The sequence below is a fragment of the Coenobita brevimanus genome, chromosome 98, assembly GCF_032717465.1.
Source record: "Coenobita brevimanus isolate Jiangsu-jjx chromosome 98, ASM3271746v2, whole genome shotgun sequence".
Taxonomy (NCBI): Eukaryota; Metazoa; Arthropoda; class Malacostraca; order Decapoda; family Coenobitidae; genus Coenobita; species Coenobita brevimanus.
The window spans coordinates 18801755-18822039 of record NC_137051.1 but is presented as its reverse complement, the minus strand read 5'-3'; the positions used below and the strand labels follow the sequence as shown (position 1 = coordinate 18822039).

The window sequence follows — 20285 nt, the reverse complement described above, 5'->3', positions numbered from 1 at the left end:
GAGGAGAGGAAAGGGCAGACACCCAAGAGCAGCACTACATCGAGTGAGTGGATGGTGACCAACACAATGAATTGCTGCTGGTGTGCCCAACTTAAGTTCACATTTGATTTTACCATGTACATTAGGCTGGAAATCAGATAAAGGGATGTACTGAGGGTATGGTTGCAAGTGACAGACCAAAAAAGACCTGGGATGAGGTCACTGAGTGACCTCAGGGATAAGGGATTGAACAGGGAGGCTACTGCAACAATTATATATCAGTCTTAATGAAACATGTTGCCCACTTGATCCATTCAATGTGTTGCAGTTGTCAGAGGACTATGAACATGCAGCTGACTTTATTTGTAAAATACTAAACAAATGTTTCTCAGAAGGTAACTTTGTACAGTCTGAGAAATGTGCCTTGCTCCGGCCCCTGGTCTCTGTTGAAAGCATGATAACTCTTGTACTGTCTCCAACCCATCACTCTTGTCCAAGATTACTAACTGGGCTCTACTAGATCAACTTGTACCATTACAGGAATGAAAAAAAGCTATTCCTCCTGTTCATTCACGATATAGATAATACAGCACCAGGACTGTGAGATTGTTAATGATGCCCGGAGACAGCATTATAACTGGCTGCTGAATGAGAAGTTTGACTGGAACAGGGAAGGTTTAAAGTCAGTGGATCTGGAGTTTGGCACATGGACTCTTGATTAATGCTGCTGCTGTAAGCAGGGCAATGGCAAGGATGCAGTTGGAGAAGGCTGCGGGTGTGTCTGAGTTGACTGTTGAAATGATGAAGACCTTGGGAGATACAGGAGTGGGTTTAGTTACTGATTTGATATATTCAATTATATATGAATGTGCTGTCTCAGATGACTGGCTGAAAGTATGACTGTAAATGTGTAAAGAGAGGAGAGTGATGCCCTGGAAAGAGAAATTTATAGGGGTTTAAAAATTCTGGACCCGATAATGAAGGTAATAGAGGAAGTCCTAGAAGATGTGATATGGGAAAGAGTGAATACTGATGATATGCAGTTTGGGTTTATACCAAGCAAAAGGACCACTTATGCCAAATTCATTGTCCGACAGCTTCAGAAAAAACATACACGAGCGCTGTAATTTGTTTTTGTTGATTTGAAGAAGGCTTTTGACAGAGTCCCTAGGGTGGTGGTGAAAAGTGCAAGGAAAAAGCTTAGGATCAAAGAGTGGCTGGTTAGAATGGTCATGGATATGGATGTGAGTGCTTGCACCCAGGCTAGAGAATGTTGTTTCCAGTGACAAGTTTCCCATGATTGTTGGTGTGCATGTGTGGGTCAGTCCTGACCCCTTTGCTGTCTGTCATGGTGCTTGATGCTCTCTCATGTGACTTCAGAAATGGACTCCCATGGGAGATAATGTATGCTGATGACTTGGTGTTGATTGCTGAGAATGAAAGGGAGGCAGAGGGGAGATTTAGGATGTGGAGAGATGGAATGAGGCACAAGGGTTTGTGAGTAAATGTGGACAAAACAAAAGTACTGGTATCAAGGGCTGATGGTGAAACTGTCAAAGTAGAGGAAGTGTAAGCAGTTTGTTGTAAGAGTGTGGAAACTAACTCCATCTTGTGCAGGGTTTTGTGATAAGTGGGTGCATATGAGATGTAATATTAGAGGTACGCTATGAAATAATGGTTAATTTGTGTGCTGCATGTGTTGGAGAGAGCAAGTAGGGATTGACAGGTGTTAAAGGATTGATCTTGCTAGTCTCCTGAGTGTAGTGTGTGCCTTCTATAATCCGAGAATCTTTCGCATCTTGCATCATGCCACCTGAGCGTCCTTCACCTTCATCATCATCTGTGGAGCCTTTCGAGAAGAAGCAATACCAAACCCTGACACTGGAGTGCAAGCTCGAAACTATCAAGAGGCATGAGGAAGGCCAGGGCGTGAGTGAGATCACACACCTGTATGTACTGTACAGTACTGCTTTCTATTTTTTACTCAGTAATTTCATAAATAAACAACTGGTTAAAGTTCATTTAGCTTTTATTAACATTTCTACTGTAGATTTAACCCGCTGCGTGCCAGCTATTTTTAGCCCTATTGGTCACCCCCGTGCCAGCCATTTTTTGACCTTTTTTTTTATTAGCTAAAATGATAGATTTTGTTGTGAAAACAATGAATTTCACCATTAAAATATTTACGAAAGCTCAGAAATGGGTTTTATTGAGTCCTGTTTACTTGTATACAGGTATTCCTGTTCTCTCACGCTCGCCACATAGGTGAGGGAAAGCCGTTTTCTATGTAAGGTAGATGCAGGTATTTATGTCATAAAAGACTTTGTAGTTACTTGTAGAGAAGTTATATATATATTAGACTTGTGGACGAGCAGTTGTTATACTTGAGTAGCTTTGTAAGTAGATAATCTTCTTTCCCATTTGTCGTGCAATGACAGGAGAGGTAAAGAATAGTATGGGACTATTTTTATTAGTCTTGGAAATATTAACAAGTCTCTCACTCACGAGTGAGTATGAGTAGAGTCCCTGTCTCCCTGTCTCGCTCTCTCTCTCTCTCTCTCTCCCAAGTTGCTAAGCCCTTTTCCCTACCACCTGTCTGTTCTATGGCTAGCTTCCTTCTCAGCTCTCTTTCCTAAATTCTGGTGAAACAGGAGTTGGGAAGGTATAGCAATGTTCAGTACACTTTTCTGATTACTTATTACTTCAACATCTGTCACAATTTGCGTGTCTGTCTCAAAGTGAATGCACTGTCTTACACTTGCTTGAAGATAGGTACAACCTGACTTTACTATGAACAATCCTGGCACTTACAAGAAGGTGTTTACAGCGTGACATCACTATGTACAGTTCTTACACTTACAGAAAATATTTATAACATGATTTCACCACGTATAGTCCCTTTACTTACGTGAAAATATTTATAACATGCCTTCACTATGTACAGCACTGGGTGATGCAAACAGGTAGGGTGAGGCAGAGCGAGTGTGAAGGGGGGAGTGAGTGGGTGTATGGCCTTGACTGCCTGAGGCATGATAGAGGAACAGTTAACATACATGCCTGCCAATTTTTACCCATGAATCTTGAAAAATGTGGTCACAGTGAATGTTTTAATTTTAAACTGTTTTAAAACGGCACTGGCACTGACTGCAGATTTTTGTTAGACCGTTTTAAAATGGCACTGGCACACAGCAGGTTAACCCCTCAAGACTGATGCCGCACGATCGTGCTTTTGTGTAATTTGACACGCCAGCCGATCCCGCACGATTGATAGAGACACACAAAAAACCGGGGGAAGGTAACTCCACCCCTTTGGTGACGTACATGGGATCAGACCAATGGGAGCTATAGTGTCTGGGGTGGTATGGCGTGACTGGCCCTCTAAGGTGGGGGAGAAGGAATCCCCCCCCCCCACACACCACCATCACTTTATCTCCCTCAGCCCCATTGTGTCATCTCCACATTGTCCCCTCCCAACCAACCATACCACAACATACCCCCTTCAGCGGTGTGTGTGCAAGGCAACCCTTCTCTCCTCTCCCTCCTCCCCTGTCCCTCCCTCCTCCTCCCCCCTCCAGCCAGACACTCTCCACCTCCACTTTTCGCCTGGCTTGTTTTGTTGCTATGGGCGTGTCACACTGACATTTCATGCCTAGGGAACACTTCACATTGACATTAGTTATGTACATATAATTATTTACCATAAATAATGCATTTTCTATTTTCGCCCATGGGGGATTGGTAACTTTTTTGCAACTTTGACAGGTGATTGTGCGATAACTATTTGGTCAATCTGGCTGAAACATACATTTTCTGGTGTGTAAATTCAGTCTCTTAAGATGTAGAAGAAAAATTTTTACCTTGGTGAAAGTTGAAAAATCAACCCTGTTTTGCGGCTGGAGGGACAGACCTGCTGACCAAATTGCGTACTTTAGGGGATAAGAGCTTACAACCTGCCTAGTACAGTAAAGAGTAGTTAGGTGACAGATTCTGGGGGGCTCCTGGAATGAATCTCCTCATTTCCTTAAATTTCTTATGGGGAAAAATGCTTCAAAGTATGAAAAATCAATATACGAAATTTTTTAAAGGTACCTAACCCTTTCGTTTATCGAGGACTCCCTGTAGCTAATAACAAGCTTGTAATATCTTAGAGTATCTTGGCACGTCCATTCTGTTAAATGTTACTCATAAAAACATGGAAAAATAAACTAAAATAAATCTTGAGCATTATTGGTGAACTGATGATTTGGGAATTGTGTTGTGCAGTAGAATTATCACGACTCCCTTGATTACAGTTATGTATACGGCCATGACACGCCAATTTATTCCTCGCCTGACTGCTGTCACTCCACCCTTCATGCGCCACTCAGTTGTTTGTAGATAATATGGTAAATATGTACGAGCTGAAAGCGCAGTAATTTTATCCAACAAAGCAAACCTTCATTTCTATCAGCTATAGATTTTATCTTCTCTGGCAGTACAAATGCATTCTATGAAGATGTATAAATTCATTTTACAACACATTTGCACTAGCTGAGATAAAATATGGCTGACAGTAATGAAGGTTTGCTTTCTTGGATAAAATTATTGCACTTGCATAGTACACATTTACTGTATTATCTGCAAAACGCTGAACAGCGAGTAAGGGATGAAGCAATGGAAGTCAGGTGAAGAATAAATTGGTGGGCTGTGGCCATATACATAACTGTGAGCAGAGGAGTCATGATAATTTTACTGTACAACACTGCTGTATTTCCTAATAATCAGTTCATGAATAAATGCTCAAGAGTTATTTATCTAGTTTATGTTCCCATGCAATTTGTACCATACGTATTTATCATATTAACTGCAAAACAGCTGAGTGACGAGTGAAGGGTGTCAGATGATGAATAAATTGATGGACTGTGGTTGTATACACAACTGTGAGCATAGGAGTTGTGATAATTCTACTGTACAACAATTCTTTCCTAATTGTCAGTTCATGAATAAATGCTCAAGATTTGTTTATTTAGTTTAATTTTCCAAGTAATTCGTATGTACTAATTGTATTATCTGCAAAACAACTGAGCAGTGTCAGGTGGCGAGTAAATTGGCGGGCCCGCTGCTGTATACACTACTGTAAGCATGGGAGCTGTGATAAGTCTACAGTACAATATTTCTTTCCAAATCATCAGTTCACCAATAAATGCTAAAGATTTAGTTGTTTGGTTTATTTTTCCATGCTTTATGAATAACAAATAATGCTTAACAAAATGAACTTATTGTGTGCATTTTGCACTGCTGCACGACATTGCAAATATATGTGATACATCTATGGGGTGTGTCTGAGAGGAGGTTATGTTTCAAGTGGAACTGTTTGTGTGGCCTTGGATATGAGTGGTTTATATCGCAATGATATAGCCAATATATATGAGTATATATCAGATATCCAGGAACACTAAGTAACAGGGAAAGTTTCTTCCCAAAGCTTCTTGGTTAACTGGGACTGTACATATTATTGTACAGCATCAATACTGTTTGCTGGTTCCTTGAATGCAGTGATAAGAAATGGAGAAGTGAGCATGGAAGTGAAAAAGTTACTACATGACAGTATTGTGATACCAACTCTAACGTACGGAAGTGAAGCTTGGACGTTGTTGGAAGGGCACAAGTCAAGAGTGAGAGCAGTAGAAATGTTATTTAAGAGGACCCTGTGGAGTCACATGGAGAGACAGGCTGACAAATGAGGATATAAGGGAGCATTGTGGTGTGGATGTGGATGTGATAGGAAGCGTTAGGAGGAATACACTGAGGTGGTTTGGCCATGTGGAGAGGATGGAGGGTGAAAGACTGATGAAGAAAGTGTATGTGAGTGAGGTGGAGGGGGGGAGAGGGGGAGGGAGGCCGAGGATAAGATGGAGGGATAGGGTGGAGAGGTATATGAGAGAGGGGGGTGTGAGTTGGGAGCAGGACAGTGAAATGGCGGGGGACAGGGCGACGAGGAGGTGATTTGTTTGTGGCCACCCTGAACGGGATTGAGGTGTTTGGCAATAGACAGACAGATAGATCAATACTGTATCTTATTATATGCTTACGTTTCATCTTTTATTCAGGGAAATACTTTTAGGCTGGAAGGTTGAGACGGATAGTAACACATTGTCCACCGCGACTTTGAATGTTGAGCTGATATTTGGCATTTAACTTTATTCGGCATAGGGCTTGGCTGAATTACAACAGATAATTGAAGGTTTACTGTATAAATTTTGTTCTAGTCACAACAAATTACTATGGCAGTAAAGATAAGGACAACACAAACCTTCAGTTCAAACACTGGAGTCTCAATTTCTACAGCACCGTGCATGTGGAAGACTGAGTAAATTATGTCAAATACCTGGAAAATAAATAAAAACCATTCAGTTAACCAGGTTTTAACATAAATAAAGCTGTGAAAATATGCAAAGAATGGTGAACATGGAATAAATTGTTTATATAAAGACTGGAAGCAAAGAAAATCAAAATACACTAGGCTTGGAAAATGTTAGTAACATACAAATCAGTGATAAATTACAGTACAGTACATTATATAACTCACTATTAACTTCATTCTTTACCAGAAAATACAATCAACTTCAAAGTCTTTCTTACATAAATGACATGAAATATAAAGCCAGAGAAATCTATTCATCCATCATCAAAGGGGCAAGAGAAATGCATTCACTAAAACGTGTGTACAATGTAGCAACTGTTTTCTAAGGCAGTAACATCAGTTCAATTAAAGGGTAACAGCAATAGTACACATACATAAATTTATAATGTCTTAGCTCATAAATCTGTAGTTATATCTATCTATATATACAGTACAGTATATCTATCTATATACAGTATGTTCACACACAGTAAATGCTCGCTTTGATTGGACTTTAGCATATAAGACTGGGTCTTCCTCAAGTTGGTCATATGCACTACTGTAGTTAGGTTTACAATGTAACTGAAATATCCACATGGTGGGGTGAACCTGACACCACCACCCCAGGACAAAAGTATGAGAGGGTGATACCCACTCCACAAGGTGATGACGGAGAGGCTGGCTTACCTGGCTCACCATCCCATCAAAAGCGACATATCTCCCCCCTGACCCAACGCCCCTCTTCCCCGCAGCCAGACCACCTGGCAGTGTACAGGAAAAGTACACTACTCTTCAGCAGAGGGAACGCTTGCCAGAATCAGGGTGGGCCTTGCAATGGCAAAGTCCCATGCAAATCCAAGGACGCTGATTCCCTCGATCGGCCTCCTATTTGACGGAGGACTTAGGAGGAGCCTCAAGGGTCGCAATCCCCCTACCCCGACGGAAGGAGGGCACGCTCCACCGGAGCTGTGGCAGTAGCTGAGAGAGTTCATTCGATCTCTTCCTCCCGACGTCGCAGGGCCAGGAATCCCTACCCCGATGGAAGGAGGGCACACTCCACCAGAGCTGTGGCGTAAGCCGAGAAAGTTCATCCGACCTCTTCCTCCCAAAGTCCCCGAGGCAAGACATCCGGTCCCTACAGCCCCGTCCTCCCCAGGTGTTGTCGGTCTCTGCCAGGACGAGAGGTCGCAGTCCAGCCCTGACGGCCTCCTCCTGCAGACGAGACCGCAGTTCTTGGAGTCAGCGGGCCTCTCCAGACGCCCGCTGTGGCAGCCAGACCTCCCTTGGCGCAGGTGGCCGCAGTTACTCCCTGACGGCTGCTCCTGCCGGATGTGACGACAGCCCAGCCAAGACACCACCCTCCCCCCGGTCGACCCTGGGTCCGGGCCTCCCCAGATCCTCGACGACAATTAAGGGCCAGCGCCGAGCTGCACGTCTCCTGGCCCTCTTTGGCCCTAGCCCGGAAAGCCCTGCCTCGTGCTGGGCCATAGCAGCTAGGGAGCCGTCCCACACGCCACCCGCCTGCTCCTCCAGGACTAGCGGCGACCCCATGGACCACCTTCTCCTGTACCATTCACCCGATGGCCCACCTCCCATGCCCGGTCGCCATCTGGAGCTTCCGCCACAGGCCCTCCCGCCTCATGGGCCATGTCCTCCCCTCTGCCAGAGTCGTGAGAAACAGGTCCTATGACTGTTTGTTCCCCCTAGTGCTGTGGACCCCTCCCCCAGTGAACCAACCTTTGTGATTCTTCCTCTGCAGTGCCTCTCCCCAGTACTGTCCAACTCTCCCCAGTACTCCGTCTCCCTCTCTCCTTCCCCTGGCACCCGCGGCATTACCCCCCCCCCCGTGTCTCATAGTGAACTCCACCCCCTGTGATCTTACACGCTGCTCAACACCCACCCATTGTGCCAACTCCCCCCCCCCCCAGCGTCGCCCCCACAGGACAACATACATAAGTGCGCTGCTCCCCCAGTGTGCTCCCCTCCCCTCCCTCAGGCCCCAGCCCTGTACCCACAGAAATAAACCCACCCTGGACTCACTAATACCCCTCCTCCCCCCCTTCGACCAAGTGTGAAACACTATATACTCTTGTCCTATGTGACGCATACATAGCCTAAGGTTAGCTAGGGCACTGTCCACGTCACACAGATATATTGTACTAACTAGGACCTCGTCTATGTAACGTGAATACCAAAGACTTAAGAACCTGAATATTTATTGTCGTCACTGTCACGCGCCTGTCATACTGGGTATACTGTACTATGCTGTCCGTGTGTGTTGAACATGATATATCTGGCATACTTGTGAAATATCGTCTGTGACACTGTGTGGACATAACCCTGTCTCATGAAGGTGTAATTTCTTGTACAGGACAGATTTGCTGAACTAGGTGGAAGGCAGTTGTTGCAAGTACAGTAAGACCTCACTATATTAGCCTAATTGGGGCCCAAACCATTCTGAAAAACGTGAAATTCTGATAAAAGTGACATCCAGACTTCCCCCTGCTAACCCGGACTTTTTCCGATATATCAGACATTAGTCCGGATCTCATGAACAGTTTCTAAACTGTTTTGACTACCACTGCAGTACTGAACTGTTATAACTTCACTACATTAATCAAATTGTATAGTATATATAATAATACTATACTATACAGTGATAAACATGTCTTTTATTTACCTTATTGTGGTGAACATACCTGAAGTGGTCAGGCAGTCCGGACTGCTTCTGGCTTTATTGGACTTTTTCCAATATATAGGAATTTAGTCCGGTAGCTCCTCAAGTCCGATAAAAGCAAATTCCGGTCTACTGAAGTCCGTTATATTGAGGATTTACTGTATTACTGTATTTTAGGTCATTGTAAGTCCTTCAGTTCTGATCACAGAACTGTATGTGTATTTGTCTTTTCATAATATAGAAGTGTGCCTTTTGACAAGTGGTGTTGGTGTTTTCCTTCCTTGCTAGTACTGACTCGGTCGAGAACAAAGAACCCAGGGCTGCACCGCGTCTGAACCCAAGGAGTCGGGGCTCAGAACACGCTGCATAACACTGGTGGCTAGCGGTGGTTCTTGACCCAGCAGTAGAATGGCAAGGAATGGGAAATTCACAAACAAGGCGGCCAAACCACACGTACAACTTCCTAAGTTTGACTCCAAACTTTACGACATACACACGTATATGTCTATGATCAAAGCTATGCTAGATATAAGATTTGAGAATGACCGAGAAAAAACAGCAGTCACGCATCCCTACCTCGGAAAGATTGTCTCAAGTATAGCCACTAAAATAATCCCTGAGTTAAAATGGGGCCAATTTCAACAAATCATGACCCAAGCTGTTACACCCTCATAAGGGAAGGTCATTGCCTTCTCCCAGCTGGACACACTCACTTACGATGGGAATTTAGACGACACCCTCATTCAAACACGGTCTCGTCGCTACCACCTAACTGGAGGTGGATTTACAAACCCAGGACCAACATGTGTTTAATACCCTGCTACGAATACTCCCCAGCATGGTCAGGGAACACTATCATCTATGACCCGACTGGGGATATCGACAGGGATATCCAGTTGGTGAGGTGCCTACTTGCCGCCCGCACCACTTCCCAACAAATTGGGGCAGTAAGCAGAGTCTCCACCCGCAAGCTGCTCCCCAAAAAGCCTCGGACGATCACCCCAAACCTGCCGCCCCAGGAGCCGCCAGCCCTACCACAGGCCGTCCCCACTAGAAGGCAACCCACTCCCAGGGAAACATCCAATCTCATCTCCATCAATCCCTGGGAGTTCACTGCATGCAGCCACCGCTGCCCTGTACACGATATCCGAGACCAACTGAAAGCCACCCAGCGGAGAGCTGCAAACCAGGGGCACCGCAAGGTGTCGGCTATCGAAGACGACCCACCAGACAAACCTTCCCCTCCCACCAAGGCCCCCAACGCTAAAGAGACTGACATAGGCGGAGAGGGGGAGGGTGCCTCACCCCAACTGGATTATTAGGACTGCCCCTGCACCTCTCCATGGTGGCGGGGGCCACCTCGCACAATACCGCCCCCCAGTCTACGATAAGGCCAGGCTGAATGGGGTGAAGGCTCGACTGTTGGTTGACAATGGAGCAACCAGGTCGTGCCTATACCATCACTTCTACTCCCGTCACACTAGAGCTTTCGGCCCTCTCCTTCCCACCTCAGCCCACCTCATGGACACGGGGGACGGCCTCCTGCCAATCCATGGGGAGACACGGGCTCTCCGTGTTCAGACACATCAGAAAGCAACCGCCCAACATCAGTTTATTATATCTGACTCCACCTGCCGTGTGTACGACAGTTACTTGGGGTTGGATCTGTTGCAGAAACTCCGGGCCAACATTGATTGTCATGGGAAGTGGTTGCACTTCAACAAGTCACTAGATCAGCCCCCTCAACCCCTTTGCACGTGCCACACTGCAACCCTCCACCCCCCCGTCTCTCCCCCTGGACCTGCCCCGGCCCAGCCCACCCCACTCCTCACCTTCCCAGCCATGTTCTCCTCCGCAGTCACTATTCCTCCCCACCACAAGGCCTGGCTCCCTTTGCACCGACCCAACGGCACCCATGTAGTATTTTCCCCAATCACACCCGCGGGCACCACCACCACCTGCCTCCTCTCCCCCACCTTTCTCCCCCCTCACCTCACCGCAGTCCGCATGGCTAACCTCTCCACCTCACCCTCCCCAAGGGTCTAGTAGTGGGAGAAACAGAGGAAGCCAAACCCTGCACCATCCCCCTACCCCCCACCTCCCTGGCTCTGCCCCCACTCCCCAACCATCTCTCCCCACAACGAACCACCGATCTGTGATGACTTCTCCTGGACTTTCAGGACATCTTCTCGTCGGGACCCACAGACATCGGCCACACCACCATCCTGTCCCATGAGATACACACGATGGGCCCTCCCATCTGGCAAACTGCTCGCCGGAGGAACTCCATGCAACGGGCGGAAGAAGACCGGCAGGTCCAGGACATATTAGATGCCGGAGTGATATCTCCATCAACCAGCCTGTGGTCCTCGCCTGTGGTCCTCGTCAAAAAGAAGGACGGGACGCTGCGATTTTGCATGGACTACGGTCGTCTAAATGATGTTACTATCAAGGACGCCACTCCCCTATCGAGAATCGACGACTCCCTGGACTCCCTGTACAGGGCATCCTGGTTCTCCACCCTGGACCTACAGTCAGGATACTGGCAGGTCCCCATTCACCCGGAGGATCGAGGAAAGGCCGCCTTCTCCACCAGCAACGGGAAGCACTACGAATTTAACGTGCTCCCCTTCAGCCTCTGCAACGCCCCAGCTACGTTCTCCCACCTGATGGAGTCCGTACTCAGCGGCCTCACTTGGGAGATTTGCCTCGCCTACCTCGACGACATCATCATCTTTAGTAGGACCTGGGCCGATCATCTCCACCGCCTACGCCAAGTCTTCTTCAGATACGCCAAGCCGCGCTCGAGCTCCACTTGTCCAAGTGCGTTCTGGCCCAGAGGTCAGTCTTCTTCCTGGACACATCATTTTGAAGGAAGGCATCGCACCCAACCATGAAAAACTCAAGGCTATAGCTGAACTCCCCCTGCCATGGGACGTGCACAAGATCCACACGTTCAAAGGCCTCACCTCCTATCACCGGCGCATCATGAAAGGATTTGCAACCATTGCCAAGCCACTACATGATCTCTCCAAGAAGGGGGAACCATTTACTTGGACAGAAGATCACCTCCAAGCCTTCCGGACCCTCAAGGACAAGCTCATCACGGTCCCCATAGAGGCATTCCCCGATTACACTATCCCATTCCGCCTGTGCACAGACATCTCGCTGGTAGCCATCAGCGCTGTATTAGCCCAGGTACAAGACGGTGGGGAACATATTATCGCCTGCGCCTGCTGCACCCTCAACCCGGCAGAACGTAACTATGCGGCCACAAAACGGGAGTGCCTAGGTATCATCTGGGCACTCGAATACTTCCGCACATACCTGGCAGTCACCCACGTTACCATCATCACGGATCATCAGTCCCTACAATGGCTCTGCCAATCCGACACCAAGAATGCGCAGATGATCCGCTGGAGGGAGACCTTAGAAAAATTCGACTCTGATATATCATACCGGCCCGGAAAGCGCCACATGAATGCCGATGCCCTCTCTAGACTCCCTGTGAACGCCATCCAGACCACATCCACCCTCATGCAATGTTGGCAGGCCAAGGACTGCCCTGACTGGATGCCCGCCCATCTATTTTCCAAGTTACACCGACACGGCGACTTATCATACACCCACTCAGGCCACATAGCTCTTGACCCCAACTCCCCTAGACACCCTCACCCACCTCCAAGCCGACAACGGGATACACCTAGGCATGACAAAATTGCTCCACACCTTCAACGACACCTTCTGGGCCCCACACACCTCCAAACTCGTGCAACAAGTTGTGCAAGCCTGTCGAGAGTGCGTCCTCAGGAAAGACGCCACTTGCACATCAGGTCCCTCTGGCCACCTCGTGGCCAGGAAACCGTGGCAACTGCTATCAGTTGATGTCGTTGGCCCCCTTCTACCTAAATTGGGCTACCACTACATCATTACGTTTGTAGACACCTATTCTAAATTCCTAATAGCATGCCCGGCAAAAGAACACCATGCCCTCTCCATCACAGATGCCCTGACTTGCCATGTCTTTCTATACTTTGGCATCCCCACACCCTCCACTCTGATAATGTGCCTGAATTCACAGGAAAAGTCTGGAAGGAACTATCTGCCCTTTTCAGATATAATATCTCCCACTCCTCCCCTTACTGGCCACAAGGGAACGGCATCTGCGAGCGTAGCCACTGCACTCGGTTCAACCAAGTGCGGACCAGAATTCAAGCCACCAAAAACGACGACTGGCCAGCACACATCAAAAAAATACAATGGGTCATGAACACCTGCCCTCGTGAGTATGGCATCACACCGCAAGAGCGGGTATTTGGCGAACCGCCCCTACTGCTCCCCCTCTGCCATCACCTACAAGCTCCCGCCAACCCCACCTCATCTGACCCCCTGCACCATCTCAAGCGAAAACTCCAACACCTACAAGCCACACAAGACCTAGCCCCTGATGCTACACCAGCCAGCCCATACAAACTAGGTGATCTCGTCATGGTCGTCACCCTGCCTACCCCACACAAGCTTGCCCCTCACTATACTGGCCCCTACAAGGTAGTGAGCGTCCCCAACCCCTACCAAGTCACTATCAATTACCACCACACCACCCGCACCTACAGGAACTGACATGCGTGTAGCTCCCCAGCAACGAACACACCACCCTCTCGGCGACACAGCCCGCTGGCCCCGCCTCCCCCCACCCCCCCAGCGGCGGATAATTCTTACGCCTGCTACTTCTCCCCATCTTTCTCCTCCACCAACATCCCCACCACATCCACCATCCCCACTCCGGCCAACACCCCCTCCTTCTCTCACACCCGCCCCTCTGACATCCTCCCCTCCCTGACTTCCACCCCCAACACCCCCTCGTGCTCCACACCCTCTCCCGACACACCTCCCCCATCCCCACCCCCTCCAAACGCCGTCACCCACCACCCTCCAAGTACCTCGCCCACGCCTGCCCGCACCACCCACGCCCACACCTCACCCCAACACCCCTCATCACTGCGGCCACCCTCTACGCTACCCGCACGCCCTTCCCCCACCAACCCCTCCCCACCCACACCCATCCTCACCACCACCTGCACCAGATCCGGCTGCCTATCCCGCCCACCCGCCCGCTACACCGACACACCCTCCCCGCCCTCCACTCCCGCCCCTAACACCATGCCCCTCCTCCCCAAATCACATCACTCCCCGGAGAATACCCCAATTGCCCGCCCCACTAAGCTGATTACCCAGAGACGCTTTCATAAAAGTACGACAACGTCCGCCCCCTCCAGTCTCCAACCGAACTTCCTCCAGCACGCCCCATCAGAGATGAAAATCACACGTGTGGTCAGGACCCCACCCCAGGGGCACAAGCACCGCATCTGTGGCACCAAGCAGCTCCTCCACCTCCTGCGACAGACATCTATACCTTCGTCTCTCACCGTGCTTTACTCCCTGTATCTCCCACCCAACCCACGGACCACCCACTGGACCAACTTCCTTTTCCACCTCACACCCTCGCACCGCACCGCCTCCTCCGACACTTTCCAACTCCAGTCACAGGGACATGACTTTCACCCCCATGACGGTGGTGAAATACCCGCTCGGATGGGTGAACCTGACACCACCACCCCAGGACATAAGTATGAGGGGGTGATACCCACCCCAAAAAGGGATGACGAAGAGGCTGGCTTACCTGGCTCACTGTCCAGGCAAAAGCGACATATCTCCCCCCTGACCCGATACCCCTCTTCCCCACAGCCAGACCACCTAGCAGTGTACAAGAAAAGTACACTACTCTTCAGCACAGGGAACGTTTGCCAGAATCAGGGTGGGACTTGCAGTGGCAAAGTCCCAAGCAAACCCACGGGCACCGAGATCCCTTGATTGGCCTCCTATTTGACAGAGGACTTAGGAGGAGCCTCAAGGGTTGCTATCCCCCTACCCCGACAGAAGAAGGGCACGCTCCACCGGAGCTGTGGCAGTAGCCAAGAGTTCACGCGACCTCTTCCTCCCGACGTCACCGGGACAGACCCTTCCACAATGGAAGGAGGGCACGCTCCACCGGAGCTGTGATAGTAGCCGAGAGAGTTCATCTGACCTTTCCCTCCCAACGTCGCAAGACCAGGAATCCCTACCCCAACGGAAGGAGGGCATGCTTCACCAGAGCAGTGGCGTAAGCCGAGAGAGCTCACCTGTCCTCCTCCTCCCAACGTCCCCAAGGTCAGGTGTCCGGTCCCTACAGCCCCGTCCTCCCCAGGTGCTGCCAGGCTCTGCCAGGACGAGAGGCCGCAGTCCAGCCCTAATGGCCTCCTCCCACAGACGAGACTGCAGTTCCCAGAGTCAATGGGCTTCACCAGACGCCCGCTGCGGCAGCCGGACCTCCCCCGGCACATTTGGCCGCAGTTCCTCCTTGACGGCTGCCCCTGCCGGATGTGTTGATGACCCAGCCAGGACACTACCCTCCCCCCGGTCGATCCTGGGTCCGGGGCTCCCCAGATCCTCTCCCAGGACCCTGACGACAACTAAGGGCCAGTGCCGAGCTGCACGTCTCCTGGCCCTCTTCGGCCCTAGCCCGGACAGCCCTGCCTCCTGCCGGGCCGTAGCGGCTAGAGAGTCGTCCCACATGTCACCCGCCCACTCCTCCAGGACTAGTGGCGACCCCACAGACCACCCTCTCCTGTTCCACTCGCCCGACGGTCAACCTCCCATGTCCGGTCATCATCTGGAGCTTCCGGCACAGGCCCTCCCGCCTCGTGGGCCGTGTCCTCCCCTCTGCCAGAGTCGTGAGTAACAGGTCCAATGATTGTTTGCTCCCCCCAGTGCTGTGGACCCCTCCCCCAGTGAACCAACCTTTGTGATTCTTCCTCCGTGGTGCCTCTCCCCAGTATTGTCCAACCCTCCCCAGTACTCCGTCCCCCTCTCTCCTTCCCCTGGCAGCCGCGGCATTACCCCCCCCCCCCAGTGTCATAGTGAACTCCACCCCCTGTGATCTTACGCGCGGAGTTCTCGACACCCACCCACAGCGTCAACTCCCTCCCAGTGTTGCCCCCACAGGACAACATATGTCAGTGCGCCCCTCCCCCAGTGTGCTCCCCCCCCCTCTCCCTTAGGCCCCAGCCCCGTCCCCACGAAAATAAACCCACCCTAGATTCACTAAATCCCCCCTCCCTCCCTCAACCAAGTGTGGAACACTATATACTCTTGTCCTGTGTGGCGCGTACATAGCCTAAGGTTAGCTAGGGCATTGTCCATGTCACGCAGATATATTGTACTAGCTAGGACCTTGTCTACTGTATGTAATGTGCATACCTAAGACTTAAGGACCTGAATATACTGCATATTGTTGTCACTGTCACGTGCCTGTCATACTGGGTATACTATACTATGCTGTCCGTGTGTGTTGAATATATCTGGCATATTTGTGAAATATCGTCTGTGACACTGTGTGGACATAACCCTATCTCAGGAAGGTGTAATTCCTTTTACAGGACAGATTTGCCGAACTAGGTGGAAGGCAGTTGTTGTAAGTGTTATTTTAGGTCACTGTAAATCATTCAGTTTTGTTCATAGAACTGTGTGTGTATATGTCTTTTGATAATATAGAAGTGTGCCTTTTGACCAGTGGTGTTTGTGTTTTCCTTCCTTGCTAGTACTGACCCGGTCGGGAACAAAGAACCCAGGGCTGCACTGCGTCTGAACCCGAGGAGTCAGGGCTCAGAACACGCTGCATAACAGTATTGTTGTGAATAACACTAAACATCAAGCAATACACATTATATATACATCATCAATCTATGGACACTAACATTGTTATACATAAGGTTGTAAAGAAGCAAAGATTTTGGCTAGTCATTTTATACCAAATAAATTATGTAACATGATTTGTACTCTCATTTAGCTGTTAAATAACAAAGTGAAGCATAAAGAAATTTGTTCTTCCCTATATAAACTTGTTGTTCTTATCAAAATCAAAGGAAGAGTCAGGGTAGACAAAAAGGAGAACAAAGCTGAGAGACAGAGGAGGGGAAAAAAGAAAAGATCAAAACAGCTCCATACCTGCCTCCGAACAGCCATCTCTGTAGGACCATAATCTCTTGTGCCTTTTGGAGTCTTCAGTGTAAACTTGCCAGACTTTCCTTTGCTGTGCTCACCACCTTTACTGCCCTGAAGGTGAAAGGATTTTTAGGGCCTAGAAAATGCAATAAACATTAACTGTAAATAAACCAATCAGGTACTACTTCTGTAGTTTAATCGTAACTTACATTTTACTGTAATAAAACTAGAACATACAGTTTATCAAAATCAGCCTGTGCAATACACAATATTATTAGAATATTAATGAAAACATTTTGTGACTAGTCTCTGCACGGGTACTTATCAAATTACAACTGCAAAACACTGTTACCTATCAAAGTATCTACAAATCGTTTGTATATCACTATTATGTGGGAATATTTTCTCACACTAGACCTTCAATTTGCATGGCTAATGTATCTGGGAATTTTGCTGTGCAAATCAAAATGCACAGATCACGCCACTGAAATCCATGTTCTATAGTCAACTGGTGTGGTGAAATCCCAAAATTTTCCCAAAGTCTCCCCTTTGGCCCTCCTGAAAAACTTTATCCCCTCCTGGTCACACTTAAAAATCACTGTCGTACATATACAACCTCTAGGAACATCACTGGGCATAAAAAAGGGGTTTATTACAGTGTATAATGTGGTAACTGAGTGCCATTCTCGTCCAGGAGGGAAAAAGGGGGGGGGGGGAATACACACACACACACATTCTCCTGTCCATCACCATCATTCAGTGGATCTGAGTGTTTATGAAAGTGCTTCATACTTAGAATACATTACATATTAAGCATACAACATGATATGCAAGTATTTATTGCTTGGAAAACAAACATTTAATTTTAGATGCATGTCATGTATTGATTATGTGGTAGAAATTCAGTAACTGAATTACGGTAATACTTTGCATTGCCGTTACTGAAGTAGCGTCAGCAGACATAACTATGCAATGAGTTGAGCTCAGCATCTTCAGATAGCAACTTATCTGCCTAGAGCAGGGGTATTTAACTGGGAATGCGAGATAGGTCTGTAAGGGGTGCAAGGATGCTGTCCTCAAATGTGGTTCACCTTTTGGGAGTAGAGAATAAAGCAAAATGTTTGTACTGCAGCTGCCCACAGCATTTGATATTTATGTTCTGAGAGCTAATTCTAATATAATGGATTAAACTGTATACTGCAGACCCTTGTTATATGATAAACTGGTCTGCAATGAATCACTTAAACAATTATGAGAAGTTAAAATATTTCAATATATGATAACAATTTTCAATTATACAATCATTATGATCCTGTACAGTCTCAATGGTTGATGTACAATCCCTAATTTCACTCACATGATTGTCAACATGCAAGCTTAGAGTCATTTGTATGTTCTAAGATGGCCTCTGGGCTAGGTCATTATAAAGTGTAACAGTGTCAGTGATGGAACAGTGTGGTGTTGGAGTTCAAGCTGCAGGTGAAATGCAGTTGGGTGAAATAATTACCAGCTTATGTGGGCTAAAAAAAAAAAAAAAAAAAAAAAAAAAAGAGACTTATTTTTGGTATTAAACAGCATGTGAAGTGCAGTGACAAGAAATAACTACCAGCTGCGATGAGCTGTAAATGTGTTTTTAGATTCTGCAGAATGGGTAACCCTTGACCAAAAACACATTCCCAATGATCCCAAATTAGAGTCGATATACGATAAATCATTACACAATGGATTTTTTTCAAACACATCCTCACTGTAAAACAATGGTATGCTGTACAAACTATTATACAGTGAACTCTCACATTTGGCAAGTAATAGGTGCGAAAAAAAAACTTGCCAAACTGGAATTCGCCAAATCTGCACTGAATAACTAAAGGGAAAAAAATAGATTGATTCTGAGCATGCATGACTGGACTGATTTTCCATCTTTATTACAACATTACTGGGTGTAAATCATGTGATAAACACACATAACATGATTCAATTTAATTTCTTTTAGCCAAGAAACAATACAAAAAAGAGAAACTCACATGAGAAAAGAAAATAACGGGCTTGATGTACATGTGGTGTATGGTGCGTGGATGACTTAGTTGGTGGTCTGCCAAGGTCACCCATTCCACATTTCTGTGTTTCATCAGCCAATATATGTTCTCAAGTCCTCAGCACCGGTAGGAATCACAATAAAACAGACAAAATACAGCACACGTGATGGTGGTTGGCAGTGAAATGTACCACACGTGATGCTGGCTGGCAGAGAAATGTGAACAAAGATGTCTTGGAACCAGGGTTGCCATAGTCTTGTGAGCAAAAGTAGCAGAAACAAGCCTCAAAAGTAGTGAATTTCAGTATAAAGTAGCCCAACATAATTATGCACAGTATATATATATATATATATATCTATACCGGGTATTTTATATATATATATCCATCCATCATCCAATCCTACGTTGCCCCATGAGAAGCGTAGGAGCCCGGGGCTAGGCAGTTGGTCCTGACATTTAAGATGAGAGTGACCAACCTCACTCATCCCTGAGTGGCATTACGTTAGCAATAAACCCCAACCACCCCTTGGATATAAACCTTCACCAGCTCAATGCGATTGGAGCACAATAATTACCCCCTAAACAACCAGGAGCCAAAATTTGGTTATATGGTTATCACCCAGCGAAGTAAATAGTTTCCTTGGTACAGGAAACCATTTGGCTTGTCACTCAGTGTAGAGTCACCCATAGGCAGATGGAAGAGGAAAGAATGAAGGAATGAAAGACAGAAAAGGGAATGTAAAGTCACCCAAGAATTATTCAATAGATAGATAGATAGATATACAGTGCTCGTCAGAAGTATCGAGCGCCTATGGCCGGGCGCGCAATACTCATGGCCAAAAAAGAATCACCCGTTTTTGGTAGTAAAAATTCAGCCATAAGTTTGCGGCGCTAGCATGACGTCATGGTACCCTGAGGCCTTCCTACGCGCTGGTTGGTTCCCACCTCAGTTGCCTACGGGCTGCCTGAGAGAGAGGAACTCCACCGCGTCTCCCTCTCTTTTTGCGCCATTTTTTCTGAGTGTCCCGCAGTGTTTTGGCTTTTGCCACTTTGTTATGGAACCTAACCATGAACTATCGAGTGAAATCACATCCCAGATCATTGCTCTAAAGGAGGCAGGCCACCAAACGAAGGAAATTAGTGAATTGGTTGGCGTGGCTCGATCAACAGT

General features: G+C 47.6%; 1 protein-coding gene across 3 annotated transcripts in view; it reads right to left on the bottom strand.

Annotated features, from left to right (window-relative positions):
- HisRS (histidine--tRNA ligase) overlaps nucleotides 1-20285 on the bottom strand; it is a 152512-nt gene that overhangs the window by 88922 nt on the left and 43305 nt on the right. For all 3 annotated transcript variants that reach the window (XM_080283849.1, XM_080283848.1, XM_080283847.1), the window contains 2 exons: nucleotides 17082-17189; nucleotides 6272-6346 (listed from right to left, as the gene is read on the bottom strand). In XM_080283849.1, the coding sequence (XP_080139975.1) occupies nucleotides 6272-6346; nucleotides 17082-17189 (183 nt within the window). The remainder of the gene's footprint in view (nucleotides 1-6271; nucleotides 6347-17081; nucleotides 17190-20285) is intronic.